A 22909-nucleotide genomic window follows, 5' to 3' on the forward strand; every position below is an offset into this window, starting at 1 on the left:
GCAATGGCAAACCACCACCTCTGTTAGTCTCTTGATATGAAAACCCCAGCAGGAGTCACTATAAGTCAGCTATGACTTCGGGGCACTCTCCACCACCACCATCTATATTTAGACCTGGAAAGGCCCTCAGGCCTTCCTTGAGCAAATGAAAAAAATATTCATAGTTAACATACTTCTGACAGGCTTTCTAAAACTTCCAATAGGACCGAGCCTGCAAATGCCTTCATTTTAGAATAAGGGATATTATTCCCTGGGTCTGTTGGAGGCATTGTTTGGCTTTTTACTCCCAGGTGTGAGATTTGCTATAAACTCCATTCTCTCTCCAGTTTGGGTAAGACTTGGCAGACAACACAATATACAAAATTGCCAGATACATGAAACACAGGCACTTATTTTCTGGATGTCTGAAAATGAAAACACTTACTTGCTGTGGTGTTTTGCTTCTTTTCAAGAAAATGGGTACCACATGTTAAGTGAACTCAAATGTATTTCATTTTATATTTTACTGGCTCCAAAAGCCCCACCCCAAATGAGCTGATGGCTTATTCTGGAAAAGCTCAAATACCACTTAGTATTTTAAGCACATACAGAAGAAAAAGTCAAAAAGTAATCAGCACAATTGTTTACCATACTTACCTCATACAGACTTGCACAGGGAGGCAATTCCCCCCTTCCTGATTGTATTCCGTAGTTGATAAAAAGTCAGTAATGGGTCTCATGAAGTGAAACTGCTTCTGAACATATACAGTGTTTGCCCCTTTACGAAGTAAAAAAAAATAGCCCTAGCAACAGCTTTCGCAGCAGATGCCTCACTAGATTCTTTTCAAATGTCCTCAAGAGCCATGGGTTTCAATGTCACAGCAAGACGCAATACATGGCTGAGAAACTGGGACGTACACACACACACACACACACCCCGGCACGTAATAAGGTAGCAGCAATACGTTTTACAGGATACAAATTGTTTGGAGAAGCCCTGGACAAATATCTGGTGGAAGATACAAAGCACTACTGTTCAGACTCAAATCATCACCGAGGGTATTCACGAATGTGCTGGTAACTCTAATAGCAGTGCTCAGGATCCAAGGGATAGCCCTGTCCCCATATTTGGACAACATCCTCATCAAAGTACCTTCCCTACCCTCGGGCATGGAAGCAGGAAAACAAATCAGATATTGCCTGGAGAAACACAGGTTCATGATCAACTGGAAAAAGAGCAGTATCATTCTGGCACAGAGGATTCTCCACCAGGGAGTGACAATAGACACAACCAAAGACAGAGCATTCATCTCAGAAGAGAGGCAACAGAAAATTGTCTCCATGATAAAATATGTACAGGAAAGGAAAATGGTGGAAGTGATGCAATTGGCAAATTTACAAGGAATGATGGTGTCCTGCCAGGACATCCTTCAGTGGTCAAGATTCTATACACGCCCATTGCAGAAATTCTTACATCCATTTCAAAGGATCATAGCACACAAATAGAAAAAGAGGGTGAAGATAACAGAAACTCTGATCAAGGAGTCAGATTGGTGGACGGATCCGAACAGATTCAACGAAGGAATGCCACTCAGAGAACCAAGGAGAACAATAATGACGATGGGATGAGGAGCTCACACGATGGGCAGAATGACCCAAGGAACCCGGAAAGATGAAGAAAAGGACAGCAGTATAAATCTATTAGAACTGAGAGCCATCAAATATGGACTATGGAAAATGTGAAGCGCCCTAGAAAATCACCACGTGCTGATACAAACAGACAACATGACGGCAAAAGCCTACATAAACAGACAAGGAGGCACCAGGTCCTAAATACTGAATAGAGAGGCGGAAGAGATCTTTCAATGGGCAGAGACATATCTCAGATTGATAAAAGCAGTACACATAGCAGGTGCACAAAACAGTAGCAGATTGTTTGACCAGGAACTCGGTGGACCATACAGAATGGAAATTGAACGAACAAGTGTTCAAACAGGTATGTCAGAAGTTTGGGAAACCAGAAGTGGACCTGTTTGCGACAGCTGTAAACAACCAAGTCCCAAAATTCTTCTCCAGACAGAAGAAACAGGGAGCAACGGGAACCGATGCACTGAACGAGGAATGGCCTCAGACGCTGCTATATGCCTTTCCTCCAGTAAAAATAATGGACAGGGTGATACAAAAAGTGACGGAACAAAAAGCAGAGGTGGTTTTGATTGCCCCTTTCTGGCCAAGAAGGCCGTGGTTCCAGGACCTGAAGAGACTTTCAAAGATGGAACCATGGAAATTGCTGCACAGAATGGATCTACTTACACAAGGGAAGATACAGCATCCAGATCCAATGTCCCTAAAATTAACAGCTTGGAGGTTGAGTATGACCATTTGAAAGGATTTGGATATACCAGGGGTGGCCAAATTGCAGCTCGGGAGCCACATGTGGCTCTTCTAGACATATTGTGTGGCTCCCGGAGGTCTCTGAGTATTGCCATGGCCATACATTTTATTTTAGTTTTGTTTATTTCCCTCCCATTCCTTCCCTCCCTTCCCTCCTTTCTTTCCATGTCTTTCCCTCTTTCCCTTCTTTCTTCCCATGTCTTACCCTCCCTTTTCCTTTTTTTCCTTCTTTCTTTCCATGTCTTTCATATTTTCAATAGGGGTGAAGCCTAGCAAGGATGTGACATCACTTGCTTCCCAAGCTCCACCCCTTTTGATGATGTCACTTCCAGCATACTGCGCTGAAACCCCACCCCTTCTTGTGATGTCACTTTCAGGACACTCCCCCAAACCCACCTCCTCATCTGAAGTCACTTCAATGCATCATGTCTTGCAGCTCTCAAACACCTGACATTTATTCTATGTGGCTCTTACATTAGGCAAGTTTGGCCACCCTTGGGATATACGGAAAAAGCGATCGCCACTATACTAGCCTCCTGGAAAGAGTCAACAAACAAGAGTTATAATAGAACTTGGCAAGTGTTCGATGCTTGGTGTGCATAGAGGGGACATAAACCCCTAACCGCATCTATAAAACAGATTTTACTTTTCTTGCAAGAGGGATTAGACAAGGAACTAAGTACTAGTACCCTAAAGAGGCAACTGGCAGCCATTTCAGCTGTGAAGGGATCTAAAAAAGGGATCTCACTTACGAGGCACCCACACATCAAACGATTCCTAAGAGGAACTACGTTGATAAATCTGCCACAAGTGTGCAGATTCCCAACATGGAACCTTAATGTGGTACTAACAGCACTCATGAGGGAGCCATTTGAGCCCGTGGCGACTTGCCCCCTAAAAGAACTAACGTTCAAGACCATTTTTCTAATAGGCATGACATCAGCAAGAAGGGTCTCAGAAATGAGCACTGTCAGTGAACAGGGACCTATGCATATTTCACAATGATAAGGTAGTCCTGAGACCAGACCAGACCTTTATACCAAAGGTAAACTCGGCTTTCCATAAAGACGAGGACATAGAAAGGAGAAGGAATGGCATCGGTCAGATGTCTGGAGAGCCCTAAATTACTATATAGAAAGAACCAAACCAATACGTAGAGAATATGTTTATTTCATTTAGGAAAGGATCACTTGGAAAACAGGTATCTACCTCTACCTTAAGTAGATGGATTAGAGAGTGTATTGTTATGGCTTATAAAACTAGAAATATAACCCCTCCTGAAGTGATCACGGCACACTCCCAAAGAGGAGCAGCTACGTCAGCATTCCCATCTCTAGAAAAGATATACAAGGCAGCAACACGGAAATCTGTACATACTTTTAGAGAACACTACAAGATAGATCAAATGGCATCAGCAGAAGCAGCCTTTGGAAGGAAAGAGCTACAACACGTCCTACAGGAATAAAAAAACAGTAAACCCACCCAGGAGTACACTGCTAGGCATATATCCCACGAGTCGGAACTGACCCACTCCAAGGACCGTGGGAGAATGGAAGATTTGTATTCACTTACCGTGAAGCTTCCTTTCTCAGTGGTCTGGGAGTGAGTCAGTTCAAACCCACCCAGGGTTCCTGTTGGAAGTAAAAAACAAAACAGGTTTTGTTTGATGTATATAGTTAACATGTTGGTTGTCAAGTTGTGCATGTTGCAGAAAGGAAACAAACAGAAGGAAATATAGCAGGCAGTCTTCGGCGGATAAGGGCTTGGAAAAGAACTGGTGAGCCAGGGAAGAGCCCCTCCTATCTGGGATTGATAAGTGCAACCCTGTGCAAGAAGAGGAGCTACTTCCCACGAGTCAGGACTGACCCACTTCCAGACCACTGAGAAAGGAAGCTTCACGGTAAGTGAATACAAATATTCAATTCTCAGCTCAATCAGAATTATGCAGGGTGTCTTCAGTCATGTCACTACCATTCACCTTCATCTCCAGTTCTCTCTGTCTCTCTCTGTCTTTCTCTCTCACACACACACACATCTGGGTGATCCTGATACAGGTTTAAGGGATACCAAAAAATCCAGTATCCCTGAAATCCAAGTCAGATTCTCTGATCCAGGTTAAAATAATCCCAGATTTAACCAGCCATTATTCCTTATGGCGGGAAATGTCTGAGAGAGCCGGGGAAACATTTTTTAAGCCATCTCCACCAAATTTTCAGGGAACCTACTCCTGACTGTCCACAAAAGAATCCCCAAATTTCAGGAGGATTGGACCCTGGAGTCCAATTCTGTGGCCCCTGAACAAGCTGCCCCCAGCCACTCTCCATTCTTGCTTATAGGGAAACATTTCCAAGGCTTTTAAACTCCCTGGCTTGCAACCCCTTTGCTTGGGATTCTCTGGTTTGACATTACTCCATTGCAAGCTTAACCCACAAAGCCTAACAGAAGGAAACTGCAGCAAGGGAATCAATGTCAAACCTGAGAATTCCAGTGTTGAACAAGAGAATCCCAAGCAAGGGGAAGGCTCGCCAAGCCACAGAGTTTAAAAAGCAGCTGGTGGCAGCAACTGGAAGGGCTGTTTTGGAGCTCAGGTGGGGGGGGAGGGGAATACATTCTGCCTGCTGCCTCTGTCCGGGGTCTGAGCCCCAGCCCCCAGACTTGACAAGAGGGAACAGCAGGTCAACCGGGCTGACGGGCAAACAGAGGGGGCAGCCAGCAGCCAGCAGGTCAACTGGTCAGCCAGCAGACAGTAGGTCAACCGGTCTGACTGGCAAGCAGAGGGGGCAGCCGGGGGACAGCAGGTCAACCCCTCCCATGGGCAAATGGAGCCAGAACCTGCCTGTGCCAGGGGCAAGGGGCAAAGGCCCAGGGCCTCAGGAGGCAGGGGGAGACAGAAGGAGGCCAGCGAGTCCCACTCCCCTGGGGAAGGAAAGGGGACTAAGCAAGGCAGAAGGGGGCAAGGGCAGAGGGATTGGGGGCCCAGCAGTCACCCACCCAAAAACCTTACCTGAGGAGGAGAAGCAGCAGCAGCCCCAACAACCCAAAGCCACGCCCCAGCTAGAAAATAGTAGCCTGGCCCAGGAGTTGCCAAAAGCCAAGCCACTCCAGGTGGGGCTATTGGAGGCACTCTGCAGGAAGCCCTGGGCAACCAGCCAAGGAGCCGCAGCTGGACCCACCTTCAGCCATCAGCTCAGCCAAGCAGGCCGGGCTGCTAGCCAGGGGACTGCAGCTGGACAGGCCTGCAGCAATCAGCCAAGGCAGGGAGGCTGGGCAGCCAGGGAACAAGGCACAGCTGGTGCTGGTCAGTGGGGCCAGATCAGCTACCCCAGCTGCAACTGCTTGGTGCAGCCCAAGACCAGGCTGGAAGAGGGGTGGGACAGTAGAAGGAAGCCCTATAAAAGCTGGCTGGGAAGAGCCCTGTGGTGGTGGGTGTGAGTAGGGAGTGATGATGTGGAGCAAGAGCGGTGCGATGCAAGCGTGGAGGTTTGGAGGAGAGCTCTGGGAGGAGGAGGTGAAAGAGGACGCAGAGGGTAAGCAGGCCAGGTTGAGCAGGCCAGCGAGTGGACTGAGAGGGAGTCTGGGTGAGGTATACCGCCCCTCCTTCCACAGAGCAGGGTCCTGCAGAATCCCTGGCCCCCCTATGACGTCAGGAGCAGACCGCCCAGTGCCACGCCCAGTGGCAGCGGTGGCAAGCCCTGACAAGTTGGTGGCCCGTACGGGGAGAGACGTTCCAACGCAGGCGCCAGTCAAGGGGCGGCCTCCCAAGGCCGCCACCCCAGCGGAGCTTGGACTGTGGCTGGAGGAACGCCAGGATAGGATGTGGGGAAAGCTGGAGGCAGCCTACCCAGCCGCTCCAGTGGAACTAGCACAGACAGCGGAGCTGCGGTTGCAAGCCGGCGCGCTCACGGAGGCCTTGCCAAGGGTTTGTGCCCTCGTTTGGGAAAATAACCCACCGCCTGGCAAGCAGGTGCAGAGTCTATGCGCCACCGTGAAGATAGGCCGGCTGATCCTACAAGCCCTGTTAGACACTGGGAGTGCAGTCTCAGCAATTCGGCCCCAGCTCCTCCCAGCTGCTACCCCAGTGCACCGCTGGATCCCGGTGACGGATGTGATGGGCCGCACCCAGCCGTACCCTACGGCCCTAATCACGATAGAGTACCTAGGGGTCCGCCACCAAATGGAAGTTGCCCAGTTAACTCACCTACCCGTGCCAATGCTGCTGGGAAGAGATGCCCCGGGGTTCTTCAGGCTCCTCCAGCAGGCAGCGAAGAAATTGGGAGGAGACACCCCAGGGATAGCCGGGTCTCGGCTGAAGGCAGCAGGGGAATTGACAGACCCCCAAGTTGCCACCGCTCTGCAAGTGGAGGAGGCCGACGACCCGGGAGAGGGTCCCTCTACTAGACCAGGGGCAGAACCACGGACTGGAGACCCAGCTGGGCCCCCGGCCGATCGCCCATTCTGTGACGCCCAAGGGACAGATGAGTCCTTGCAGCGCTTACGAGAGATGGCAGCTCATGAGGAGGAGCTAGTGCGGGATGAGCGGAGGTCCCAACGGCTCCCGCGCATCGAGAAGCAAGGAGGGGTTTGGGTTCGCATAGCTCGCGCCCCAAGTGGCCAGGGGGAGGTCCGCCAGCTATTGGTGCCGACTGCCTACCGGGCCGAAGTCCTCCGCACGGCCCATGAGCATGCGTGGGCCGGGCATCTGGGGCACCACAAGACCCTGAAGAAGATCCTTGAGCAGTTCTACTGGCCCTCCGTGAATGCCGACGTGAAGGCCCACTGCCGCTCGTGTCCCACCTGCCAGCGGGTGGCAGCCCGCCGCCCACCGAAGGCCCCCCTCTCCCCACTACCCGTCATGGGGACGCCCTTCCAACGCATCGCGATGGACTTCATCGGACCGCTGCCACGCACACCCCGGGGCCACCGCTTTGCCCTGGTGATTGTGGACTACGCCACACGGTTCCCTGAGGTCATCCCGCTGAGGACCATGCAGACCCCGGGGGTGGTCCGGGCACTGTCCAAGTTCTTCGCGATGGTGGGGCTGCCGGATGAAATCTTGACAGATCGAGGAGGCCCGTTCCGTGCCACCGCCATGCGCCAACTCTGCCAGAGTTTGGGGATCCGGCAGGTGTTCACCTCGGCTTACCACCCTCAGACAGACGGTTTGGCAGAGCGGCTGAACCAGACCATCAAAGAGGCCCTGAAGAAGATGACACGGGAGAAGCCTCATCAGTGGGACCTGTACATCGACCCACTCATGTTTGCCCTCAGGGAGACCCCGCAGGCCTCCACTGGCTTCAGCCCGTTCGAGCTGCTGTATGGGCGCAAGCCAAGAGGGATGCTCTCCCGGCTGACAGAACGCTGGGCGCCCCAGGCCAGCAGCCCTGCGCCCACCGCACGGGAGTATATAAGCCAACTCCGTAACCGGGTGCAACAGTCTCAAGCCGAGGCGAACCGCAGACTGACTCGCACCCAGGCGAAGCAGAAAGCCACCTACGACCGGGGTGCACGGATGAGGGCCTTCCAGGCGGGAGAGAAGGTCCTGGTGCACCACTCGGTATTCCCCAGAGAGGAAGGGGACCCATGGAGGGGCCCCTACCCGATTCGGAGGGTGCTGGGCCCCACTACTTACGAAGTCCAGTGTGGGGTTGGCCGGCGTCGGCGGAGGACCCTGCACGTGAATCTCCTGAAGCGGTGGCATGAGCGCCCAGAAGAGGAGTGTGGCGTGGCCGAGGACCCGTTGGAGCTTCCTGACAGTGAGCTGCCATGGACCTCCGAAGCCCCGGAGTTCGAGGAGCCCAAGGTAGACCCCCAGCTCGATCCAGCTCAACGGGCCCAGCTACGAGACCTCTGTGCACGGGTTACCGGGGTCTTCTCCCGCAGGCCGGGCAGCACCAGCCTGATTCAACATGCCATCCCGACCAGCCCGGGGCAGACAGCCCGGGCTACCTGGCGCCCCATCCCCAGGAAGCGGTGGGAGGCAGTGGAGAAGGAGACAAACGAGATGCTCCGGCTGGGTGTAATCGAACCCTCACGAAGTGCCTGGAGGAGCCCGATAGTCCTGGTGCCCAAGCCAGATGGGACCACCCGGTTTTGCATTGACTATCGTGAACTGAATAAGGTGGCCCAGTTCGACGCCTACCCCATGCCCCGAGCAGACGTGCTGGTGGACCACCTGGGGTCCGCCCGCTACCTGTCGGCCCTGGACTTAACAAAGGGCTACTGGCAGGTGCCCGTACGGCCGGAGGACCGGGAGAAGACGGCCTTTGCCACCCCCCAAGGCCTCTTCCAATTCAAGAAGATGCCGTTTGGCCTGCATGGGGCAGCAGCCACCTTTCAGCGGCTGGTGGACCAGGTGCTGGGAGAGTGCCGGGCGTACGCCATGGCGTACATTGATGATATTATTATCTTCAGCCCCGACTGGCCCACCCACCTCCAACACCTGGAAGCCGTCTTAAGGGCCCTCCAACGAGCTGGACTAAGGGTGAACCCAAAAAAGAGCCACCTGGGGTTCCAGGAACTCCAATACCTGGGCTTTGTGGTCGGGGGAGGACGAGTCAGGCCACCACCGGACAAGGTGGCCTCAATAGCCGACGCCCCACAGCCCAAGACCAAGAAGCAGGTTCGGCGATTCCTAGAACTGCTGGGGTATTACGGGCGGTTCATCCCCCACTTTGCCTCCCGAGCGGCGCCCCTGACGGACAGCTTAAGGAAGGGGCTGCCCAACCAAGTCCGGTGGACCCCAGAACTAGAGGCAGCTTTTAAGGACCTGCGGTTAGCCCTCTCCAATGCCACGGCCCTATGGAACCCGGACTTTGACCAGCCCTTCACACTGGCCACAGACGCCTCGGACACCGGCCTTGGGGCTGTGCTGACCCAGGAGCGGGATGGCGTGGATGTCCCAATTCTGTTCCTAAGCCGGAAGCTCCAGCCCGCCGAGAAGCGCTATGCCACGGTGGAGCGGGAGGCCCTAGCGGTCAAGTGGGCGGTGGGGGCCCTGCAGTACTACCTGGCCAACAACCCCTTTGTACTGCTGACAGACCATGCACCCCTGCAGTGGCTCCATCGCATGAAGGCGCACAACCCCAGGGTGCTGCGGTGGTACCTCTCCCTCCTACCCTTCCAATTCACCGTCAAATACCGCCAGGGGGCGCGGCATGTGGATGCGGACTTCATGTCCCGCATGTTCGAGGCTGAACCGGACCCCCACAACCCAAAGCCAAGCGGGGAGGTGTGTCCGGGGTCTGAGCCCCAGCCCCCAGACTTGACAAGAGGGAACAGCAGGTCAACCGGGCTGACGGGCAAACAGAGGGGGCAGCCAGCAGCCAGCAGGTCAACTGGTCAGCCAGCAGACAGTAGGTCAACCGGTCTGACTGGCAAGCAGAGGGGGCAGCCGGGGGACAGCAGGTCAACCCCTCCCATGGGCAAATGGAGCCAGAACCTGCCTGTGCCAGGGGCAAGGGGCAAAGGCCCAGGGCCTCAGGAGGCAGGGGGAGACAGAAGGAGGCCAGCGAGTCCCACTCCCCTGGGGAAGGAAAGGGGACTAAGCAAGGCAGAAGGGGGCAAGGGCAGAGGGATTGGGGGCCCAGCAGTCACCCACCCAAAAACCTTACCTGAGGAGGAGAAGCAGCAGCAGCCCCAACAACCCAAAGCCACGCCCCAGCTAGAAAATAGTAGCCTGGCCCAGGAGTTGCCAAAAGCCAAGCCACTCCAGGTGGGGCTATTGGAGGCACTCTGCAGGAAGCCCTGGGCAACCAGCCAAGGAGCCGCAGCTGGACCCACCTTCAGCCATCAGCTCAGCCAAGCAGGCCGGGCTGCTAGCCAGGGGACTGCAGCTGGACAGGCCTGCAGCAATCAGCCAAGGCAGGGACGCTGGGCAGCCAGGGAACAAGGCACAGCTGGTGCTGGTCAGTGGGGCCAGATCAGCTACCCCAGCTGCAACTGCTTGGTGCAGCCCAAGACCAGGCTGGAAGAGGGGTGGGACAGTAGAAGGAAGCCCTATAAAAGCTGGCTGGGAAGAGCCCTGTGGTGGTGGGTGTGAGTAGGGAGTGATGATGTGGAGCAAGAGCGGTGCGATGCAAGCGTGGAGGTTTGGAGGAGAGCTCTGGGAGGAGGAGGTGAAAGAGGACGCAGAGGGTAAGCAGGCCAGGTTGAGCAGGCCAGCGAGTGGACTGAGAGGGAGTCTGGGTGAGGTATACCGCCCCTCCTTCCACAGAGCAGGGTCCTGCAGAATCCCTGGCCCCCCTATGACGTCAGGAGCAGACCGCCCAGTGCCACGCCCAGTGGCAGCGGTGGCAAGCCCTGACAGCCTCCACCCCTGCCCCACCCTCCTTGCTCCACTCTCCTGCCCTCTTGCTGCCACTGTCGTCTTGCTCGGAACTGCTCTGCTATGTTGCGACTGCCTGCTGCAGCTGCCTACAGCCAAATACTTCAGTCCAGCAGAATCTGGCTACCCGGATCAGATCCAGAGTTCATCCTGAGGAACCAGCATATCTGGATTATGCTGGATCGGCATAAATCTGGCTATTTTTCTGGTTTCTGAACCAGATCACACATCTCTAACAATTACTGCTTCACCAAAACTTTGATTCCTTTTTGTAGGAGGAATTGTACACAAGCAAAACTCAGCTCTCTGGACTGTTTATCCCTGAATAGTCATTGAAGTCCATGTGACTACGCCAGGGTAAATGGTTGAAGAGGAAAAACATATTGTGTGTTCTCACGACGCCGTCTCTTCTTTCTTTGCTTGAGGACAGTGCCATATGACTAGTTTGCCCGTGACGATTTCATTTTGTGTCCTCAGATCCACTTGAGTTCTTTCACTGGTATACAAAAGATTTACATCCCTTAATATGGCTTCAAGTGTTAATTAAAATTGCCTGTCTTAGTCTCTGTGCATTTATATATTTTTATTAGCTCTTGCAAAATACCATATTTGGTGAAGTTTTTTTTTCCAGCGGAGGAAATTTATTGGTACTTTAAATAGGACTTAATTTATGGCATTTTTGACAGAGCTTAACCAACAAAGCCTAACAGAACCAAGAAGAACTCATGAAAAGATGTTGAACGCCTTAATTCATTTCTGTTTTCAAGTAAAAGAACTTCTCAACAAGTTGACTTGCCCTAGCAGATATAAAATATGTTGTAACTTAAACGTAATTAGCACAGAGTATCATGACATAAACACAGTCATAGGGAACATATCACTTGTGTGCTTTAATATGCACTTTATTAAACTTCCTTCTAACCTCCATTTGTACATCAAGGGCACAGACCACAAATGCTGCTCTTGTTCTTCTTCCATTTGTTTTAGTGGAACTTTTAAAGAAACAGTAACTGACAGACTGCATATGAAAGTTTTGCATTCCAGAGGAATAAATAGGGACCCCCTTAGTTTTCAGCTAGTATTCCTGGAAGCACCCAGCTCAGTACAAGACATTTAAAACTGATTTTAAACACTTATAAATCTGGAATTCTGTGAGTTACACTGCTGTCCAGCTTTCCCTAACCAAAAGTGGTACTGTTCCATGAGTATGGTGCCATTTCTTTTTCTGAAGGTGAGAGGGGCTCTCAGATACTCTCAGATACAAACAACAGCTGCAAGTTCTGAATTGTGAGGAGCCCCAAGCCTTCAGCCTTCCCCGCTGTGCCGTTTTCTTAACCCAAGATGGCCCTGGTGGCTCTATTTACCCCTGGTGGGGGGGGGGCTGCATGTGTAGCCCATCAATACACATTCAGCCCCCCCAATAGGGCAAATAGGTCAGCCATTTCTGGTCAAGAAAATGGGATGGGGAGAAGATGTCAGAAGCCCCTCTCTTCCTGCACCCTGGGCCCAATCTGACTTGGGGCTCCACATGGCAAATGTAATATCTACTTCAAAGCTTACTTGTTAAGACCCAATCTCTCCCACCATCTTTCTCTTGACCCAGCTGAGAACTACTTGAAGCCTTCAGAAAAAGTGCAACATGGTTTGTACCATTTTGCGGTGCAGGTGAGAGATTTCATGTTTGAATGTTCTCCAGCGTCAAAAGGCCTTTGCACATAGATAGTCAGTTCATTTGGATAAAGCTGGGCTCGATCTCTTCTCCTTGGAATGCCAGCTGTCTGCATATATGGGACTTCATCTACCCATCTCTCTGCAGCCTGAAATGGTACGGTCTTGTGGAGTCTGTACAGTTTACTTCTTCTGAAAGTTTGATTCGCTCGAATGTGTCCTGTTAACCTTCTGGATGAGACTGGCCTGTGCCTGGCATGCTTTGAGGAACTAATTAAATATAAAGAGTATCTCTGTGCTGTGCTAATGAATTTCTGAACAGCATTCACAAGTTTGATAATAGTTCCGCAGGCATGGGATATGTTTACTCGGTAATGAAAGCAGAAAGAAGCTTCAGCTTAAAACTGTGTTTATTTTGCTTTGACTACCTCAAACAAACTGCTAAACAACCTTCCAAAGTTTCATTTTCTCTTTGAAGTAAACTGCCAAATTGCCGTTCAATCCAGTATTCAGAGTTTCTTCATTGAGCTGGCAAAGGAGCGGGGCAGCTGCTACAGCTAAGCCCGTTCACAGGGAACTCCACTGTGACTCAAGTCATCCTATTTATTTAATGCGAGCAGCAGTGAAAGGGAGGCAAGATGACGTGGCTCTTCCGAGACCATTCTTGAACACGGCAAAAACGCCTCGACGTGAGGAGTCCTGCCCAAAACTCTGCAGTGGGATATTTTTGTTGTGCCATTTTCATTGCTTTCCCTTACCGGTTCTTTTAATAGAATTCAGCATACCTTCTGCGACTAACTTGTGGCTCACTTTATGCAAATTTTATCTCTCTTCAGTAAGACTTGGTCTGTTTTAAGTACTGGTTTCCAGTAAGTCTTATGCAAATCACTGGCTCTTATGAGCAATGGTGTTTAAGGACTGCTGAAAGAGATCTCCCAAGCTGGTGTATGTTGATACCCTGCTTGGAATAACACAATAGCTCCTCTGCATTTGTAGGATGAAAATGGCTAATATCCTATTGAGCTTACAAAACGTACCGTTCGTAATATTTGTCCCCAAAATTTTATCTTGTGGAAACTGCCATGCTGCTGTGCGTTAATGAGTGTAGCATAGTTATCAAACAAGATGCTCTGGCTCTTTTCAGTTTTCCAAAATTCATCGTTGCCCTACTGTATCATTCCATTTCTGACTGCAATAATGCTCAAATATTTTGTTTAGTCTGTCAGTTTTATCCATTTCCCCCTTTTCAAACAGGAATGTGTATTAAATCTACCAGTCTGTTTTCCTAATCAATGCAGTGGGAAAGGGGGTTGCAGTTTGCATATCTAGAGTGTCTCAATTGTATTATCAAATATTTCAAATGTTTTGTGCATCTTCTCCATAGCTGCGTTAAGCCAACTTCCATTTTAGCCTATTAAAAATGTAGTGAGTCGATAGAGGAAATGCCTTGGATCAGGAATAGATTATATACCAGGGGTGGCCAAATTGCGGCTCGGGAGCCACATGTGGCTCTTCTAGACATATTGTGTGGCTCCCAGAAGTTTCTGAGTATTGTCGTGGCCATACATTTTATTTTAGTTTTATTTATTTCTCTCCCTCCCTTCCCTCCTTTCTTTCCATGTCTTTCCCTCCTTCCCTTCTTTCTTTCCATGTCTTTCCCTCCCTTTTCCTTTTTTTCCTTCCTTCTTTCTTTCCATGTCTTTCATATTTTCAATAGGGGTGAAGCCTAGCAAGGATGTGACATCACTTTTGTGCTGTCACTTCCAAGTCAAAGGCCAGGTGATGGCGCTTCCCAAGCTCCACCCCTTTTGATGATGTCACTTCCAGCATACTGCGCCGAAACCCCACCCCTTCTTGTGATGTCACTTTCAGGACACTCCCCCAAACCCACCTCTTCATATGTAGTCACTTCAGTGCATCATGTCTTGCAGCTCTCAAACACTTGACGTTTATTCTGTGTGGCTCTTACATTAAGCAAGTTTGGCCACCCTTGTTATATACGTTACTCTCATGAGCTTTTCCCTATGAATTGTGATAGATTCTCACTATTAAGTAGAGTAAAATAAGGACCCATGAAGTATTTGCACAATGTAATCTCAAAGGGTTGGATGTTGCACTGCTGCCAAGTTTGATTCTTGTTCTTGTGAAAATGAGTCCCACACTAGTTAGGTGGGAGTCCCACATGAACGCTGGGCACCAAAATATGGAAAGGAGCACAGAAAGAGTCCTTTAGATAAGACTACATAGAAAAACCCTCTTTTAGCGGCTTCCCAAAAGAATGGATACCAGAGGCTGTGAGAGCATGTGTACTTCCCACATACCTCTAGTGTGGCAGCAGAGAGCCTGCATAATTCCTCTTATCATCAGGCTTGGGCAATGTGTGTCTACAGGCATGCATCTCTCAATCCCATTTGTTCCGTCCCTTCTAAAGATCCTTTAAACAGCAAGGGGAAAGTTCCCATTTATAGCACCTGTTCCCTTTATAGGAAGAGTCCCCTTTGGGTCACAGGAGGGAGAATTGCCCTCGGGGAACGTGTGCCTTCATGCATTAATTCTCTGGGTCCAGTTCGCATCCTTTTAAACTGAATGGAAGTGCCTCCTTGGACTTTGGGTGTGGGCACTCGTCTCAGGGGACAGATGCTTTCTGTGCACCCATAAGATCCATTATGCTGAGAGGAGGAATTGCTTCTTGCATGCGTTCTTGAAGCCCAACACCCTACCCCTCATCAATAGGATCCTTTAAACTTTTAAAACTTTCCAATAGCAGGTGCAACCTATCTGCACAACTTTATTTTCAACATGTTTGTATTCAAATGCGCATCTTGATCCACACATTCTGTTGAAAATGCAGTATTTTATTTATTATTTATTATTATTACAGCACTTAGCCAGTACGTTAACCATAAAATTTAAGTGCACATTTTACAACCATTTGAAACATGAAGCATATAAGTATATACAATTTAAAAACATAATTTCCTAATATCTATCAAAATTTGTAAAAACCAGGAAGTCAGCGTAGTTCTAAGCAAGCAACTGAAATGGAGGCCTACACTCTAATGGGCTTTAACGACCAGAGCACAAAATTTCGCTATCTGGTGTAATGCAGTAAAATCTGAGTTTGACAGCAGTTTCTCTAATTTTTTCTTATCCGAATGTTCTGAGATACCATCCAGAAAGGGAATAATAAATCTCATATGTGCTTCCTTATAGAAAGGGCATCTCAGGAAAACATGTTCCTGGGTTTCAACCTCCCCAAGTATGCAAGGACATGGCCTCTCATTCCAAGGAATCTTGTTAAATCTGCCATCCAGAACAGCAGAGGGTAAGGCAGAACATCTGGCCGAAGTAAGCGCTCTCCTGAAATTATTTACCTCCAGAATGGATAAATAAGAAGCAGGTGCAGAAATATATCTGTTACTAGGAGGAGCTATAAAAGCAGGAGTGCCTTGTAAGTCAGATTGTCGTTCAATATCATCGATCCTTTGCCTAACCATTTGCCTTGCTTGATCGCTTCCCATCATGAGAAGCACTTGAGGGGAAAATCCTATTGCCCTAATTTTCTGTCTAGTGGCAATCATCCACTTGGACTGAAAATCATCAGTTAAGATTAGGGGTAATAAACTACAAGGATTTAAATTTATCCTTATCCATAGGAAAATGGAATGCAGGGTGATCTTTGCTTCAGCTTTCTGCATGCCAGTCTCAAGGCGAACCATTGCATTAGAAACACACTTTGGAACTTGAAGGACCGCTCTCAAAAATTTCAATTGAACTAACTCTAAAGGTGCAAAACAAGAAGTTGGTGGTCCAAGAAGTGACCTGTATAACATCTGAGTTAGTGATTTGGCCCTAAACAATTTTAAGGCTGCCGGCACAAAATATCCCCCTGAAGTGCGGAAGAACTTCAGTATACTTTGAGCAGATCTATCTCCCACACATGCTGATGCATGACTATGCGCGACCTTGGATCCTGAAGCTTGGATAATTATTCCGAGATAACGATAATGAGTAACCTGCTCAAGAATATGGCCATTTATACTCCAATTTCTACTTCGAGGTCTCTTACCAAAGGCCATCACCTTCGTCTTTTGATAATTAATGTCCAGTTTGTAGGTATTACAATAACTGGCAAATCTCTTGAGTGTTCTCCTTAAACCAATAGGAGTTCTAGAGAAAATGACCGCATCATCTGCATACAGGAGAATGGAAATGGGACGCTGTGCCAATTTAGGCGAGTGGAGATCAGCCCCATTTAGATGGTCCACCACGTCATTGAGATAAAAGTTAAAAAGAACTGGGGCTAACATACACCCCTGCCTAACTCCTTTAAAAGTGGGGATTTTATCTGTTAAATGTCCCTGACCAGTACATCTCACCCTCAATGAGGTTTGTTCATGAAGAACACGTATAAGAGCTAAGAGCCTCCTGTCTATAGTAGAGGCTTCTAATTTGTTCCAAAGAATAGTTGAAAATGCAGTAAAAAAAGGAAACATCTAAATTCAGGCGTATATGTGGACGCATAGCTGATTGAGGCTGATGATTTCTGATCCAGCCAATTATATATGAGCAGAAGACCACTTTTCCAAGCACATCTTCTGAGTTGAATCCAGTACAGGAGACAAGGTGAAGCACGATGGTAAAAACAGAAAGATATACTTCTCTTTGCCCTGTCTCCTTTTCTTCTTTAAGGATTAGGAGATAAAAATAAAGATAAGAGCAAAATAGAAAGAGTATACAAAATAGGGATCTCTGTACATATATTGAATTGATATAATTCTGTGAAGGGGCAAGTGAATTCAAATTCACATTTTTGAATTCCATAATTAAGATTGCTTATCTATATGTATAATTTTAAAGATGCGATAAGAAGAGTGTAAGTGAAAAGTCTATGCCTGCTGTTGTGGCCCACAGTCCAAAACCAATTTTCCCATTTTTGCAATGTTAAATTTAAAGAAAGCAATATAAAGGTAATTAGATAATGAATTGCCTTACAGTGCCATCCCAAGCAGAGCTTCTAAGCCCATTGATTTTGGTGGACTTAGACTGGAGTAACTCTTCTTAGGATTGTACTGTTAACCTCTTAGAAAACTTTTAACTTCAAACCCGGCATTGAAAATCCTACTCCATAAACAATGAATTGTCTTTAGATCTCATCAAATAATCTTTTAATACTGATTTGTCCGGGAGCTTGTTAAAAATGTGAAAAACCAGAAGAGCAATAGATAAGTTAGACGAGAGAGTCTGTTACCTAGAAGTACAGATCTGCTGGTCTAGAAGAATAGTGGTTACAAAGTTTTGAACAGTGTTTTTCACTCGACAGGCACCCACAGCAAAATAAAATAATTTGTTTGTTCTGAATTCTATCGGGTCACAATCGCCCTAAATATCTGGTCCTTTTAATTTTTGCACTAATGAAGATCTTGGCATTTGACAGCTCTTTTCCAGTACTCCTATAGATCATTAGAGCCACAGATGACAGAAGGCCTGAGGGCCCCTCCTTGCCAACCAAAGCTTTTCTTCCCCTTCCCTAGAAATGAACCTCCAACAGACAAGTGGCTGCACAGCAGCACTACAGCGTTATGTGAGAAAGAAGAAAGCCAAATATATAGGTCAGCTATAGCCTGTTGCTTTGCCAGGTATAGTTGTTCCAGCTGAAGACATAGTTTTAATTTGATTGTTTAGGATTGTATGGTTCTTATCTTTGCTCCTATAGAAAGATGCTACAGATTCTCAAAAATGTCCAGAAAGTTTTCCAAATGTAGTCTGAACTGATTTATCGTATCATGGAATGTTGACTCTCATATAGGTCTTGAAGTCACTAAAAGAAATCCCAGTCCATGTCACTAAATAAGCAGCCAGTTCCTGAAAAAAACTGACCTTCCCCAAGAGATAGGCTTTGCTTTTAGCCAATGCTTTCAAGGCATTGGAGTAGGGGGTGGGGGCATAGGTCAAATCTTTGGCATTGCTACCATTAATATGATTGGAACGTCGGCCAGGAAGAAGGCACAAGGAACTGTTTTTTAAAATCAAAAGGTTGAGGAAACTTCTTTATAATACTAGGGTATGATTTGGTAATTGCCTGTTCTAGTTTTATTACTCAGCTGAAGGATACTAATGGCGCTGAAAAGAATTCCAGTAATATCTCGGATGCAAACGCAGGATTGCATCAAAGAGGAAAACAACATGCACAATAAAATCATTCTTGTATCTCTTCCGTGTGTTTAAAAAGGGGATACTTTTCAACAGAAAGCTGCTCTTTCATCCTTGCTGTGAGAAGGATGGGACAAAAAACAGCATGTGGGCTAGACCGGCAAAAAGAACGGATTCAGGACTGAATGAATTAATAGGGAAGAGTGGGTAGGAAAAGGAAGTGACTGTACGTGGACTGTTCCTACAATAATATGTTCAGTTTGGACGCCTTAGTTTGGAGAGAGAAAAAAGAGAATTCAGAGAAGATACCACACATGCACAAATTTAATGTCAGCACATTTGACATCGCTCTGCAGCCATGATTTAACATTTTGAACACAAGTCCAAGTTATCTCAAACTATTTAGGAAGTTAAATGAAAACTACCAGAGAAAACTACTAAGGAAATCTTCTGTTTTATGAAGTACAACATAACGGTTTCCTCAGAGGTCTGCATTTCCCCACATATAGGTTCCTTTGTCCTGAAGTACTAACTGAGAAGAGTAGTCTATGGGTAACGCTAGATAACCTCAGCTAGGTCGTCTCATGCTATATCAATTCTCTCTTTCTTTGGTTTCAGGTGACTAATATACGGCAAGAATATGAAACTAAACTTAAAGGTCTGATGCCAGCATCTTTGAGACAAGAACTCGAAGACACAATTCTTTCATTAAAATCTCAGGTGAAAACTTAGCATTTTATAATGTTAGAAGTGTAGCATCCTGTCAATGGGTTTGGTTGTTGAACGGACTGATAATAAATGCAATGACTTGCTGGTGTTCAGTTTGATCACCATGGGGTGATCACGGCCATGGGGTTGGAGCCTCTGGCTCCTTTTTGCTAAGCTGGATCATATGATTTTCTTCTGCTAAGTTTTCCTTCAAAAGAAAAACTTCCTCTAATGAAGGCTGACTGTTTCTAATGGAGCCAGGCTTCTTCTGAAGGAGAAAAGACTTCATTGGAGGAAATCTTTTTCTGTTGGAAGAAGATTTGGTGGAAGGGAGTCATAGGATCCACCCCCGGTCTGCTTTTTAATCAATAGAGTTCCAGCCTGGTTTTAAAACAATGACTGGTATTAGAAGAACATTAACATCGTTGCTTCTGCAGCATGATCATACACCTGGTGCCAGTATGGTGCAACGATATAGGTGATACTCCAATATAAGCTAATCAAATTTCTGTAAGAGTGTACATATATGACTTGCCTTTCCATACTGGGCGCATGGTAGTATGTACAAATTTGTTACAAGTAGAGATGGGCACGAATCAAAATGCAAACTAAAGTTCGTGATGAACCAGGCTGGTTTGTGGTTTGCGAACCGGAAGTTTGTCAGAGCCCATTTCTGACAAACTGCCATGAACTTTAGGTTGGTTCGTTTGGCTCGTTTTCTGGTTCTTCATTGCAGACAGCCTGGTGCCAATCAATCAGTTTCCCAGGCAACAAGAGATGGACTTCCTGCAGACCTTCTGCTGACCCGGAAGCTGACCCAGTTGTGATGTTTTTACGAACCAAACAAACCGGTTCGTGAACCGGGGCAGGTTCGTGAAAGTTCGTGGTTTGTGAAATGCGACAAATTGCACGTTTTTTTTTTCTGGTTCGTGCCCATCTCTAGTTACAAGTATACCTAAGTAAAGAGCAAGATCCAGATCCAATAGCATATTAAAAACAATACAAAGACCAAAGCCTTAAAGACCAACACCTTAAAGTTGGTCTTTAAGGTGCTACTGGACCCAGATCTTGCACAGGTATACCTAAAACAATAACAGCAGTCAAATCATACATCATCACCATCTTGCATGCTTTCCTGAAAGAAGGCAAAGGAAGCGCAGTCCTTAGTTCTACGGACAGCCTATTCTGAAGGGTCAGGGGCAGTCACTGCAAATGCCCTAAAACCAGCAGACACTGATGGACCCTCACGAAGAGTAGAAGATGCTAGGAGGATTGAAGATAATCTGAGTACTTTGTTCCCTCTGGACAGCAGGGCTGGATCGAGGGGGGCAGGGGAGTAGTCTGCCCCCAGTGCCACCAGGGAGGGGGTGCTGGGAGCAGCTGCCAGCCTTGTAGCCTCCCACGTTGCCTTTTGCCTGCCCCACAGGACAGGGGGCAGCTGGCTTGCCGCGCACCCCCTGTCCTGCAGGGCAGGCAAAAGGCAGCACGGGGGGCTGCGAGGCCGCCCGAGCCAATCACCTGTGGGGAGGTGAAGGGCACGGGCGGCTTACCAGCCCCGCGCGCTGCCTCCGCCGCTCCACCGTGCGTGATGACGTCACTGAAATAACGTCATCACGCAGCACTGGGAGCGCACACTGCGTGCACAAGAGAGAAGTCAGCCTAGGGTTGCCCTGGGCTCCGGCAACCCTAGATCCGGCCCTGCTGGACGGGGGTTACATTTGCCACTTGTATTGTTTCTGAGAAGGAATTCCTATTGGAAATAATGTTCAACTAGTATTGTCATTACAGAAACAAACTAAAGGGTTAAGGATGCACGTAGGAAACTTATATCTAGTTAATGAAAAGTGTGGCTTACTTGATAATTATGCCTAATACAAAACATTCCCGCGATGACATCTGAGAAATCCCCACCTTTCCAACGAACTGAGTTTCCTTTAAAAATAAAACCTGAGTTCCACCTGCAGGGCTGCTGTGAGCCTGTGCAACATTTCAAAGGAGCAGAAGTCACTCCAGGCTTCTAAAAGTGGGCGTCGACTCGGGAAAGCATAGCTGGCAGCTGCCTGCGTTGTAAAATACAGTAGCTAGCCACAGACTGCTCAGTAAGCAGGGATCTCTTCTGAAGCACAGGTGTCCCCTTCTTTGAAAATTGTTGAAATTCCTGCTTCAAAAAACATCAGAGGCAGAGAGAAGCGGAATCCTTCCACCTGTCAGGGTTATTAATTGTTCCAGAAGGAATGAGAGGGCTTGGCCGAGTAAAAGTACCAACCCGGCAGCATTAACAATGAACAAATAGGAAACGTTCACCTCAAACAAAGCTTTGCTTATGTTTTAAAATATGTTGGCCACCTCCTCCCCCCTTCCCCTCCCTTCTGAGGCTTTCACGCTATTCTTTATGTGTTGTCCCAGCATGGCACCAAAGCACTGGTATAGAACAGCTAGAATTTACCTGTAGTTCTGGTTCCTTTTTTCCAAGAGTCTATATTTTCTTAGATCCAGAGGAGTTGGCCGTATTAGTCTGTAGTAGCAAAATAGAAAAGAGTCCAATAGCACCTTAAAGACTAACCAACTTTACTGTAGCATAAGCTTTCGAGAACCACAGCTCTGCATCATGACGAAGAGAACTGTGATTCTCGAAAGCTTATGCTACAGTAAAGTTGGTTAGTCTTAAAGGTGCTACTGGACTCTTTTCTATGTTGTCTTAGTAGTAACACTGACACAGAAGATCGCAAGACCCTCGTGCCACACTTAGATCCTAAATGAGCAAATGACCTGTTAAACATCTTTTATAGCTTACATTTTAAGGGAGTCCTGATATACTTGTACCTTTTCAAGATGTTGTATAGACTGTGTACATGGGAGGTCCAAGGAAGATATTTCCACTCTATGTGAATCACTGGGAAAAGACTACAGTAAAGAATCCAGTAGCACCTTTAAGGCTAACCAACTTTATTCCAGCATAAGCTTTCAAGAGCCACAGCTCTCTTTGTCAGATGCAACAAATGTTGCATCTGACGAAGAGAGCTGTGGCTCTTGAAAGCTTATGCTGCAATAAAGTTGGTTAGTCTTAAAAGTGTTTCTGGACTCTTTACTATTTTGCTACTAGACTAAAACAGCTAACTCCTCTGGGAAAAGACTGCTTCTCCAGTCAGTATAAGTATCGTAGGCAGTGATACCTGCCTTTCGATAACAATTACCAATAGGTAATAGGACAAATGGATTAAATAATAAATGAATCTCTCTCCCTCTCAAACTGTTGTGCTGCTTCATATACTAGAAATTCCTCTGTATTTTCTAGGTAACTTTTCTGCAGAAAAGGGCATGCATCCTGCAAGAGGAGCTGAACACATACCGCACCAGAAGGTAAAACTGACCTCTGCCACTCAGTTTGTAGTCAGAGTCATAAAACGTCACAAAAGTAACTCCAAGATGACGGCAGTTTAGAGGTGGCTTGCTTTTCAGGAAAGGGGATCTTTTTTGAGTAGCGATGCCCCTCCCCTACCCTCGGCGCTCAGTTAGTCCTGGGAGAGCCAGATTAGAGACCTCGCAGGTACACTGCAAGCCTGGGCTTTGCCTCGGCATTTGTGATGAGGCAGTGGCTCAACACACAGCTGCAGGTATGTGGAGCTGCCGCCGCCTTTCAAGATAAAGAAGGATGATGCAATTTGTAATATTACAGATCGTATC

The 22909-nt window shown here is 47.8% G+C and overlaps 1 protein-coding gene across 1 annotated transcript in view; it reads left to right on the top strand.

Annotated features, from left to right (window-relative positions):
• Positions 1–22909, top strand: part of CEP112 (centrosomal protein 112) — a 464588-nt gene that overhangs the window by 439549 nt on the left and 2130 nt on the right. Inside the window, exons 25-26 of the mRNA XM_054976905.1 lie at positions 19136–19237; positions 22521–22585. Of these exons, the coding sequence (XP_054832880.1) occupies positions 19136–19237; positions 22521–22585 (167 nt within the window). The remainder of the gene's footprint in view (positions 1–19135; positions 19238–22520; positions 22586–22909) is intronic.

The sequence above is a fragment of the Eublepharis macularius genome, chromosome 4, assembly GCF_028583425.1.
Source record: "Eublepharis macularius isolate TG4126 chromosome 4, MPM_Emac_v1.0, whole genome shotgun sequence".
NCBI lineage: Eukaryota > Metazoa > Chordata > Lepidosauria > Squamata > Eublepharidae > Eublepharis > Eublepharis macularius.